Below are 13561 nucleotides of genomic sequence, written 5' to 3' on the forward strand. Positions count from 1 at the left end.
ACAACTTTCAAAGCTAATTGGATCATGGATGGTATGGTTATTCCAAGGAACATTGAATCTGGTAGATTTGTTCACTTCGCTGTGAACTATCTTGGTCACATGTAAGAAAAAGATATCTGAGATGAAAGGGCACTTTGCATGTCATGAAAATTGTAGGTTTCCAGTATCATCCTCTCCAAAGTATGAGGTGCACCTCATCGTGGGAGTGATAAGGTCCTTCCATATGTTCCAGCAAAGTGCTCTCTCCTGAAGCCATCTTTGTTAAAAGGAATGCCCCATTGACATAAAGTTCATTGACAAACTTGATGAAGCTGCTTAAATACCAGAGAAGACAGTCAAATCTGATCAGTAATTACAAGAAATTGTGTGGGTGTCGTTTCGTGCACAATATTCTGACTTTGGCGCATCATGGACAGTATGTAACCAACAACTTCCAAATGCAAGTCACCTGTATCCACCAATGGCTATATGCCCATCGTCGACAGCCTTCCTAATGAATGTGATCCTTCAGTGCCATAGAATGTTAGAGGTACACAGTACCAGGACATCTATATGGTAAATCCAAGGATTTGCTTGGATGGGCACTAATCATTCTGATTAGTGTCTTTTCACAATTATTCACATCCTGTGACATCAATGCTTTTTTTATCAAGGCAGATGAAAGGGAAGTTATTTTTTGACTTTCAAAAAAGGAAACCACTAACTCTGGTTAGTTTCCGTTATGAGAACTTTTATTTCATACCTTCCATTTAGTGACTAAAATCCACTAAATGGAAGGTGTAAAATAGATCCCATGCACAAAACTAACCTAGTTATTCAGGGGAAAACTTTGTAGCAGTTTGTGGAATAACGAGAGAAATTTTTAGCAGTTGGATCATGAACCTCTTGCAAAACATGTCCATTTAGACATCACAAGTTTAAATTAAATTCAATTATTTCCTGTCAGGTCTGCGCAAGGGACATTATGCTATCTTGCTTCAAATGTGCTACATAGTACAATTAGCCTTGATCAAGTCTTCCTCCTTACTTTTTCTCTATTCATGCTCTTCAATAGGACCCATGGTCGAAGTATATACTGGACTCCTTCAGATTTTTAGTCAGGTCAGAATTTTTGAGCTAGGGAGGAAGTATACCTTGTGGGCATGGTGTGCATTTTCCTCAAACACTACCCCTGCAGTGCACAGTATGCCTGGGGTAAAGTATGATAAGAAAGTCCACTATCTAGCAATTCAAATGTCAAATAGATTTTCACAAATTAAAGTTATGATGGTAAATAATTATTTTGAAAGAATAGGTAACTTCAAAACTTTGGAAAGAAATAAGAAATTTTTGGAAGATGTGGCAAAGCTTCCATGAATTTTACATTCACTAACTATGGACGCCAAAGGACTTGAAACAAGTCTAAGTACAATGGGCTATTCCATTCGAAATCTACAACCCCTGTATAAAAGATTAAGGTATTCTTCCAAAGGGGGGTGTATGGATTTCAACTGGAGTAGCCCAATGCACCTACCATTAGCAGTTAATTTGTTGACTCTTTCACTCAGCTTCTTCTTATCTTCTTGGACTCTTACTAGGAGAAGCTGGACTCTTTCACTCTCTTGATTCTGATCTGCCATGTTACTCTGGAGATGCTTGATATCAGCAAGAAGGTTTTTTCTTTCCTGCAGCGGGAGAGCAAAGAAAAGTGTTAAATGTCTTCATAATTTGAGTAAATGTTGACATGGATGAACCATGTGGAATATCAAATGCAGCTTTTTCATAGTTCTGCTCTGATTCCATTACCCACATGTCCCAAGGGTGTTTTGGTCGGAGGTGCCATATGTGTTGCCTGCCCTCCCCCACTGGAGGAGACACCCATGTTATAGTCTTTTGTAATACTTATGTTCGGGTTATTTAAGAGGAGAAAAGTTGGCTTCACATGCTTTTCCCTATGTTCTTTAATACCTAGCAGTTTGTCTTGCAAGTGCTATTTAGACTGTCCACAAACCATGCATTTACATTCAGTGTTTTTTATTTACTTTTTTCATTTTTCAAATTTCCGGAGTCACTGTTTGAACATAAATGGTGCTTTATAGCATTAAAATCTTCAGGATGGTTTGATTGAAGGTACCCTATGTTCTGCCTGCCCCACCCTGCCCTACTGAAGGGGAGTAATCGCATCATTGGTTTAATTCATGTGATTTTTTTTGGTGCAATTGTGTCGATGCTGGCCATCTTGACTCTGACATTTTATCTGTTTTTAGCTTGTTTTTTATTATGTTCTTACTTGCATGACTTATGTATATATTGGTCTTGCGTATTTTATCACTTTTGTCTAGGATAAATTTCTGTAGTGTAAGATTTTAAAAATGCTCTCTGTGTATTTTATATATCTATTTTGCTGTTGTAGAGTAAGAGTTTACTGTAAAGCGCACTGAGACCTTGTTATTTGCGCTCTATAAATGCCTTTTTTTTATTATTATTATTATTATTAACATTGAAACTCTACTGTTACCATGGTAACATACCTGTTTCATTTGTTCCATTTCCAGTTCCAATCCATCAATCTCCCTGGATGTATGATTTAACTCCACCTTAGCATCGGTCATATCCCGGTCAGCTGCAGCAATGACCACATCTTTGTCGGCTTGTAGACGTTGAGCCAACCGGTCAACTTCCCTGAGTTCTGCCTTGAGTTGGTCATTTTTACCTGAGAGTTCTACAAGTTTTGTTGAGGCTTCTTCTTTGACTATAAGTGCCTCTTGGAGACGTCGCTCTAAGTCACGGTTACTCTGTTGTAGATAGTCAATCTGAATGAGGAAGAGGACAAGAATTGGTTGTTATGTGAAGAGCTGTGACTTTATCTTTAAATAATCATTTGGCAATCACCACATGAAACAAAACAATTAACTGAGAACTGTTGAACTACCTGACAGCATTGTGACCACATGGAAGAAAGGAAAAATCTTTAAACTGCTTATTTACATATATTTATAACTTGGCATCTACTTCTAAACAAAAAGCAGTTATGTACATGAGGATACATGTATATGTAGTTGATGACTACATTATTGGATAACTATTTGACATAACTTGATACTTCATGCCAGCTAACATGAGTGAATTTTATTGTCTCACACAGAAGTCACTAAAACAATTTGCATATCAAAACATACAAATGTTTTGACATTAAATAATTGGAAATTTATAATTTTTCAGTTACAGAGGCAGGACTCAATTTCAATTTTGGTGCGATCTTGGAAGGTGTTGATTTTGAATGTGAAGTTAACTGTTGTGCAAACATCTCTGGCTTTTGTGTCTTAAAGCCATATTATAACATTTGCTGAGGAGAACGCCGTATTACAACCACGGGAGTAAAATGCATGGGTGCTAGTAGTAAATTCCAATTTTCTATGCTTTACCTCACTTGTTCGGCTCAAAATTAAAAGGGGACATATCTGACAGTAAAAGCTAACATTTTATGGAAAATAAATACTAATCTATTTTTACAGAAATGTTATAATATGGCTTTAACTTACTGACTCTTTTAAACTCCACTTTTGCCCTGAATCCCTGCCCCACCCAAAATAATAATATAAAAACGAAAGAGACAGCTTTCAGATCTGATGCTATGAAAGTTTTGTTACCAATGCACCCAAATTCTAGAAGTTCCAAAGACCCTGTTCACATTAGAAAATTTCTTCATTCAACGAAGATAAGTTACAATGTAATCTTGATTAACTAATTAAGCATGCATACACATTACGTGGAACGAAGACCGAACGAAGACATTGCACTGTACACATTTCATGAAAATTAACGAAGCTCGAACAAAGCTATTAATGCCCGGCTATTATTAAAGCCGGCGAAGGTCAATTGTCACATGATCACTTTCCTTCGTTGAACGAAGCGAGCGTACACATTACAAAATTAGCTTCGTCGAACGAAGTATTCCTTCGTCGAAACAACCTTTTTAGCTTTGTTGAACGAAGCAATTTTAATTTTCGTCGAAGCAAGAAAAGTGCGTACACATTAGGAAAAAATGATTTTTAATCTTCGTTCAAGGTTCGTCGAAAGAAGAAAATTTCCTAATGTGAACAGGGTCAAAGTTATCAAAATTTTACTGTTGACTAAATTATATGATACATTTGAGTGATGGTAATGACTTACTTGGACATTGAGGTGTGATATAAGTCTTTCATTACTTCTGTTTTTAGCTTCTGTTGTTACTACATCATAAGGTCTTCCTCCTTCTAGCTGTCTGCCCAGACGGGTGATTTCTTGGTCCCGAACATCAACCTGTAGGGCAGAAAAAAAGGAAAGACACTAGACTGTGAGAATTAAAGTAAACCTCCTCATTTAGACCCAAATCCATCTATAATTAGCATCAAACTAATATTTCTACACAACAGCTGGTTATGAATATTTCATATTTATAACCTGCCAATTGAACAATAATTATAGTGGGATGCTTTTAATAAATTCATTATGACAGGTAAATAATACACATTTTTGTTCTGGTAGCACCAGCTTAATTTGGGCCATTCTTTCCTCCCACTTTTTCTTTGGTAATGGTGACAGGGTCAAGGGGACACATTTTTCCTGAAGGGAACCCTGAACTTTAAGATTTTGTGGAGATTTTGCAATTTGATCATTATCTTATTAAGGCCTAAAACAAACTGCATTCCCCTTTCCCACAACACTGGTATATTCAGAAAACGTATCTGACAAACCTTATTAATCATTGCTTACCATCGCATTTTGTATAAGCTATTCCAAAAAATATCAAGTATGAATTAACTAAAACCCATGGGTTTATCTGCCCTGAAAAGACCCCATTTTTTATCTGCTCCCTCAAAGACCCCATATTTTGTACATGAAAGACCCTCATTTTAAGTATTTATTGGAATGATATTCCCCTCCTGGATAGAAATGGCAACTGTGCAATAAATGAAATTAGTTATCTATTTCAAAATGTATTCAAAATGTAGGGAACTCCAATATACGATCATGATTGTGTACCACTGTCTATAATAAACTTACAGTGACAAAATGATCTCAAGGTACATACATGTAAGTGATATCACTCCTTACAACAATAAATTAATAATCTATATATGTTCCACACATTGTCTTTTGATACCATTTGGTTAAAATAAAAAATGCTGCAAGTACATGTAGATCGAACATCCAAACCTGGCAGATGACATGCAGTGTTGACTCAACAAACTCTTACATGTCAATACAATTGACATTCCACAATTAATAAATTATCTACATGCATGCATACATTGAAAATGTAAGAATTTGTAATTTCAATCAAATTAAGTGAAGCATAATGAATGATGCATGGTGCAGCAACCACATAACAAAAGAAAGAGTAACATTGATATTCAGACATTTCAATATTGCATGCATGCTCTATTAAAATATAAATTGTTTATACTGCAAGAATCCATATATTCCTCATACACTTAATTACCAAGGATCTAGTCATTACAATATGTGGACATATATTAGCTTTGTTCAGTTTTTATTTTCAATAAACGAAAGACATTTGAATAGCTTGACTGAAAGGTTGCTTTCTTGGGGTATTTTTAGGAGAGAATTCAACACAAAAATGGCACAGGTAAATCTGATTATAGGAGAATGTAGCACAAAAATTAAATTACACATATAGAACCTAACATGCACCCAATAACAGGTATGACACTTTCACACAATATAGAGTTTTTCTTTGCTGATATATAATGCAATTATGCAAAATAAGCTGGCATCCATTAAATAAGTGATCAAATTCTGTTCAATTTGGTTGTTTTCACCAACAATGAGATTGATATCTGATCTCAGAAAACTTATTTTGATGGGATTTTCAGGACATTGTAACCTATCAAAAGTGCAATAATGCTCAAGGGAAAAATGAAGATATTTGAATTTGATATAAAAAGTGTTTGCATAATCCTGAGTGCAATTTTGTACGTTATATGTAATTGTTTTTCAAAGCAATTGGTGCATCTCAAAGTCTGGTGAGTCAGAATGCATTACTAGCAATTAAGGTTGTTCTCAAGGTCACTTATTTCAACTACATTTTTTATGCAAAGGTTCTGAATGCAACCAATTCATACTTCCAATATCTAAGGGGTTGTGCAGGCTATGGACTTACATTGAAGCCTTCGTTTCCCACAGATGGATTTAAGCCTCAGCCTCAGGAGTTTAATGCAAATCATATATTTTTGGTCAAATCCGTTGCACAATTGGGTTTATGTTTTATAGGCTAATGTTAAAATAAAAAAATAAAAAAAATAAAAAAATAAAAAAGACTTCAATTTGCATTACAAATAAACAATTCTGTGTCAATTATTAAAAAAAAAATTTAATATTTTTTCGCTGGCAAATGCCATTTCTTGAATAACAAATAAATTTTATTTTCCTAAGATTGCCCAAATATATTGTTCAGATTGTTTTTGTTTCTTTGTTTTTGTTGTAAGCAGAAAAAAAGGGGATTTAAAGGAAGGAAACCACCAACTGGTCTTAAACATTCAAGTTACAAATATAATATCTAGTATGAGCTTTTGTGGCTTATTCATCAGAAACAGAATACAAGATACCCCAAACGCCATCATTGTTCCATCATTTCTTTTGGAATGAGTGCAAAAGATTCTAAAATTAAAAATAATAAATAAATAATAATGATAAAACTCCGTCAAACTCAAAATAAAAATGAACAGCAACTGATAAATTTTCTGCTTTTTCAGCTTCACTGACTTTGAGCAAGACCTTTCTTACTAATCAGCACACACTTGATTAAATTCTTTATGCTGAATTGCTCCTTAATTAGCTCAGTATCCGTTAAAATGTTTTGTTAGGACATGGTCCAATAGTTATGTTACCAGCTGTAGAAGAACACATGTACTTGGGCTCTACAATCGCCAACAATGACAGCCAAACAATAACAATTATTTACCATGTGTGCTGAAGTAGTCAAAATAATGTAAATTTCATTTACAGATAGATAAAATTGAAGAAATAATAAACTGTCAGTCTCACATTAAAAAATTTCAAATGGCAATAAGTTTCACCATCTAAAATGTGTAATACAATGAATTTTTACAGACATAATTAGGACTGGTCAAATCAATTAGGAAAAAAGTTACGATGCAGATGTGGGAAAATACAGATTTTCAAAATAATATTTCAAAAAATATATGAACAATTTTATTGCAAGCCCATCTGCAATCTGCATCAGCAATTTACTCTATATATTATAAACACAATGTCTATATTTTTACTCACATATGTTACTATTATATATATGAAAATACTGTCCTTGTACAGGTGTTTTACAATGTGCTCATCTTACCCTTGGCTTTGATCGTGACCTTCTCTTACTACTCTGACGAATTCTTTTATCAGCCATTTTTTAATTACCACATCCAAGCTACAAATTACAAATATCTGCTATAATTTAAATTTCTCTATTGCATGTAAGTCAGGGCAGGTGGTGCTCAATTCTATCCCACAATATATAAGACTCAAATATCATCTGGCCATGCAGCTCTCATTTCATATTTGAATATTATATTGCATTCCTCTGGTCTGGTTGTGTAGATGCACAGGAAGACAGGTGGTTTTCAATATATCCAATATAGAGGGAGGTACCATGGAATACAGTATGTTTATCATTCAAATGCAGTCCACCATGTAAATGATATCACACTTCACACATGACTTAAACCAATGCTAGATAAAGGATGTCCACTATAATATGGAATGCATCTCCTTTTTGCAAACTGACAAAACCATCCCAGCTTTTTCTCTCAATATTACATGCAAAGTATGTTCCAGCTCAGATCATAACAAAATATACTTTGTAATTATATTTTGGAGCTAGTCCATCACTCCTCCAATATTTTCAAACACTATACGCTGCCACACACAAAGCCGGTATGACAGTTAAAAAGCCACATCCCACCACCAAATTAAACCAAACAATACTCCATCAATATTTAATGTGTTTAACTGAAAACTCATTCACCCTGAATTTATTGACACACACTGCACAAGCACACAAGATTGACTAGTATTTCATTGATAAAATGACACAATACCATACAGGGGGTGGTTATATTGACCAATAGGAGCGTTGATATTGCCTTGGGGGCGGGGCGGACCCTGGTAAGTCAGCAGTCTACTATGTTTTTATTGCCATTGAGGGCATAGGTCACTTGCTCGCAAGCTGGATGCAGATGTCTAGCGTTCCTAGCAACCATTCTTTTGCCTGGGGACTGGAAATGAAGTTGCCATGAAAATTTTGAGGGAATAATATTTTTGTAACAAGCGCAACTCCATATTTAAAAAAAATTTTTAATGGTACAAAAACCTACTCTAGAGATCAAAACTTTACATTTTGTTTGAACAGTATCTGAGCGGGAATCAAATCCGAGTTGGAAAAAAATGCATTCTACTTCAGTTATTTATGCTTGGATTTATGCTTGATAAGTTTTATCTTGTTTATCAGATATATTTGCTTTTGGCACTAGAGTAGTACTTATTAATGTAGTATGGATTTAAGAGCTTAATAACTTAATTATCTTCAGGGATGACTGGGGAAAAGACCCATTTGCCTACTACCTGGCCCCGGGGGGGCCACTGTAATGGTGAAGGGGGGTATCAGGCGCGTCCGTAAATTCACGTAAAAAGGGTATTTTTTCAGACTAGGGTACGTTACGATGCGTAACGTGAATAGGGTATCAAATTCATGTAAAATTGGTGTAAAAGGGTATGTTTTTGGAGCTCTTACGTACTTAGGGTAGTTTTGCCAAGTTTGGGATTTTGTGCTTTCTCCTTCATTCATGAAAAGTGAAAGGAAAGTGTCTTCTTCCTACACCCCAAAAGCAGTTAAAAGCCATCTTTTAGCTGTCAGAGATGACAGATCCCTATACTGGCCCAGCTAGCATACTAAACACGAGGTCCCCGGCCGGACGAGGTCACAACTTGTTCAGAATATACAACCAATCAGCATGCTTTTTCTTAACTGTGGAGTCAATAAATTATGAGGAAAAATATAAGAGGATTTTCGATTGGCCGAACCTCTTTAAACTCATTAATATTCATAGTCTTGGTGGCTTCCAGCCCAGAAAATTTGGCTGATCGGAACATGGTCTAAAGGAGCAACAAAGCAACCACGAACTTCTGGGTTTGTAAACAAGCTGTGTCAATGAACTTTTGACATGTGTGAAATTTTACCGGGTATTTACAAACACAACGATTGAATAATTTGGAACTATTTTGGCTTTCTTAAAATATAAATCAATGAGTTTCAGGATTTTGGTTGGGTTTACCACTAAATCCAGTATGATAATTAATGCTCAAGGATGTTTTAAATCGAGACGAAATAAAAACCAAGCTAAACTGGCCGTGTTTGCCGTCTTCTTCCAACTTCAATAGCTTTCAATGTGTGGTTTGCAATCGCCATGGTCGTAATTTGCGTTGGACTTGCAGTTCATAATTCTCTTGGATATGTGGAGAAATGGGTACATCCCAATCCCAAAGAATAAATTCTATAATATTTCAATAAAAAGGGTTGGACCTGTGATCCAAAAAGGGGAAATTATTGGCCCAAAAATATTGGACATACTGCATGAACTTTGAGGTAAGCTTTAGCACCACGTAAACTCATGGCTCAAAATTCAGACGGCTTCACAAATTGCTAGCCCTATCATGCCACTCGCCACCTGGGTTGTGTGTGTTTACTTGTTTAGGGGTAATAATTGCATCACTTGTTTAGGGTTGGGGAAAAGACAGCTACTTGTTTAGGGTAGCAAATCCGGCAACTTATACTTGTTTAGGGGGGAAAATTTCAGTCTCCGAAATACTTGTTTAGGGTGCTTTTTGAGAGTCCTCGGACGCGCCTGATACCCCCTCTTGACACTATAGTGGCCCCCCCGGGTACCTGGCAGGAATCAGCTGATTACTGTATTCATGGTATTGATTTCACTCAAAAGTGGAACAACATCTATTCTTTGGAGGTAATTTTTGTATAATCAATGGAGGGATAACTGTCAATTTAACAGTGCTATTTCTATAGTTTGCATATTTTGTATTATATATACAATTATACATGTAGCATAAAATGCTCACATGCATGAAAATCTTCTGAAGTTCGCAAGCGCAGTTGATTCACAAAATTTTCATGCACAGATATTTTTTCTTCCTACAGACCTTCCAGGAAATGTAAAATTTGTGAAAATTTAATGTTACAGAAACATGGTTTCTCTCCAAAACATGAAATTTTAATGCTGCCAAAATATCATACTTAACAGTAAATGTCAGTAGGCCTGTGTGCATATTGTGAGACATGGAATCATCAATAATATATTTTTCCTATTTTGGGCAATGTGGTATATGGTCAATTCCAAGCAACCTCGCCCAAATTGTCAAAATTTAAAAATCAAGTCAATTATGTGATTTTGGTCTCATATTGTAGCTAAAAAGCGATATTTTCTGAAAAAGTAATTTTTTAGGAGGAAATGGTGTCCATTGTTAGAAAAACATCCTAATTCGCATAAATTTGCATATTCTTGACTGGTAAAAGCAGCAAAACTAAAAACACAGCAACTGCTCTGTACTGTAAAATTTTGGAAACAAATTATGCATGTGAATATAAAGTTTATAACTAGCTCAAAATATAAACACCAGAAATTTTCAAATTTTATAACGTGTAGCTTCGTCAGCATTGTTTGAGTACCAATTTTACGATTAAAAGCATCATTCCGCAACGCAAAAGTGTCATTAATTGCCACTGCAAATTTTAAAATAAGGTTGATTTTCATTGAAACTAGAATGCAAAGCAAATTTATTCATCCCTATCCAATGAAACAAAAATAATTTTCAAAAGTCTAATTTATGCGCGGTAACGACCAATTAAAGTTGCATAATTCCGCAACGTTGCGGAATGATGCATAATTCATAATGTGCCCGTTTGAAAAAAAATATTCACAATTTTGGGTTAAAACTTTCTGAAATGCATTGCACATAACTATCTTTACAGTAATTGATGTTTCAGCATTGCCTGAACCATTGTCAGTGACATTTCTCCACAAAACCCCTGCATCATTCCGCAACGCCATAAGGATTCATGGATTGCAAGGATTTTTTCTTTAAATTTACGATAAAATAAAAACAGTGATGATTATTTCTTGATAGATGGTGATAGTTGTTATGTTACATTCTATGGCTAACATCCAGTGCTAAATTTCACTTCCAAGTATTTTAGACTAGCAGAATGTTGACATAATTTTAGTTTCAAAATGTGACCATGCAACACAAGTTATCGGATTAAAAAAAAAATCGGTGATAAATATTTTTGGATAAATATTGATATTTGTCAGCTAACATAAGTAGCTAAGTATATAAAACACAATTTACTCAAATTTATTGATATATTTATTTTTATTTTCAAACATGGACTGCTTTTCATTTTCTATGGATTTACACACAGCATCATTCCATAACGCTCCTTGCATCATTCCATAACGTGACCTAGTGTCGGCAAAATGTGCATAAAGAGACGATGCCCAATTTTTTTTTAAATCGATACTGACAATTGTCAGTTTACATCCTAAGCTTTACATTAAGTGGCAAATTTAATATCTCAGATTACTAAACTCACAGAGTTTGTTAAAAATGTTTTAGTGCAAAAAATACTGCTCACGTGCGCATCATTCCGCAACGCGAACTTTGCATATATGCAAATTAGGAAATTAGGGTGGTTTGGAAAAGTTTCTCCTACCTTAATCATTCACTTATCAAAATACTTTAACATTATGCTATTCACCTTATGCTGTTAATACATATTTGGCTGCTGCATCAAAAAAGAAATTGTACAAAGGCAGTTTGCATCATTCCATAACGCTTGAATTGCCATTAATAGTCTTTACCCAAAATCTGTCAATCAATCAAATTATTTATTTTCAATTTTGTGTAGTTACTTGAACTAGAAGGTACTAAACAATAATCCTTTATAATGAGGAGCTTTTGTGCAGGGAGTTTGATTTCACCTCTTTTGGGAATATATTAAAATATCCAAAAATGTCTTTTTGAATTTGGATGTTAGTTGGTACCCTGAATTTAAATGATTAAAATCTGAATATTTCTGGATTAATTGAAAAATTTACCTGAACTCATGTTGAGTTTTGTTTATTACTTATTGACTATAACGTACAGTTTATCATGCCTACCTTATTTTTCAATATTTAATGTATTTCATATGAGTCTAGTAAAAATATTTACAACAAAATATATACAGTTTGAAATTTTGACCCTAGGAAAATTAAAGATACAACATTGCAAAAATGACCATAATCGGGCTTTGGTTGAACAAACTTCAATCAAAACCAAAATTGTCATTGGCATATACATTTGTAAGTCTCAGGCATTTTTGTTGAAATGGGTTTTCCCTTTGGTCTTCAGTCCTGTAGGTCAATAAGTCCCTGGCTTAGCTATTTAAATTTTTTTTTAGTAGCAACATTAATGAGTGCTATAATGTTGCTGTTTTTGCTGCTGCTGCTGTTTAATTTGTTGCATTTATCTTCTTCAGTCTAATTGTAAGGACTAAGGAGCTACATGACTTTTAAATACTGCAAAAAGACACCAAATTTTTACAATTATATGTACACAGCATTTTGAGTAGAACAATATTTAAACTACAACAAGTCAACAATTAATAAAAAAGCATATAATATAGGATCTTTTGATACCATTACAATTATCACATAGCAAAAAAAAAAAAAAAACAACAAAAAAAACGAACAACAAACAAACATAAAACAACAAACAAACATAAAAACAAAACAAACAAAAACACAAAAAACCCAGAAAATAATAAGACAACAATAATTCAGGGATAAAATAAATTAAAATATAAAATCAGAAAACAAAGCTACCTAAGTATGTTGAAAATAAAAGGTGCACAAGTTCTACGTTTCTCTAAGACTTTTAAGATAAATCGAAAAGTTGTTGACAAAATTACAATTTACAGTCTCATACATTGTTGTGTCCGATCAAAGAGGCTGCAAGTGCTATGTGTAATGCTGCAAGTGCATCTATTTGAATTGTAGATTTTACTTAATTTTTACAAAGCAACAAATCTCAAATAGCTAAATTAAGGATGTAGAAGTGAGAGTGACTTGAGGGAGGAAGAAAGATATAAAATAAGTGAAGCCAACTAATAAATATGAATAATATTGAATGGCACTGCAAACAAGAAGAAGATAGCAACTGAGGTGAGAGCGAGAAAGTGAGGGGCAGGAAGAGAATAGAGAAGTGGAGAGGAGATAGAGATACGGATAGATGGAGGAGAGGAGGAGAGGATGAATACCTACAGGCCTAATTTACCTCAACTGAAATGTTACAAATATGCTTCTACTCAAGACATACTTGTACAAGAATCACAGATCAAACTTTACTTTCTCAGAATTGTTATTACCAGGAGGATACTTGATACTTCAGAGGAAATTTGTCTAGGATTTGAGTAATTAAACATTTGACCCCTGTATAAACTCTGATGACCTTTTTCAAT

At 34.4% G+C, this 13561-nt stretch overlaps 1 protein-coding gene across 1 annotated transcript in view; it reads right to left on the reverse strand.

The window, feature by feature from the left end:
* Nucleotides 1-13561, reverse strand: part of LOC140161153 (centrosomal protein of 135 kDa-like) — a 57494-nt gene that overhangs the window by 32435 nt on the left and 11498 nt on the right. The window contains 3 exon segments of the mRNA XM_072184584.1: nt 1514-1664; nt 2511-2792; nt 4153-4281. Of these exon segments, the coding sequence (XP_072040685.1) occupies nt 1514-1664; nt 2511-2792; nt 4153-4281 (562 nt within the window).

The sequence above is a fragment of the Amphiura filiformis genome, chromosome 9 (assembly GCF_039555335.1).
Source record: "Amphiura filiformis chromosome 9, Afil_fr2py, whole genome shotgun sequence".
Lineage (NCBI taxonomy): Eukaryota > Metazoa > Echinodermata > Ophiuroidea > Amphilepidida > Amphiuridae > Amphiura > Amphiura filiformis.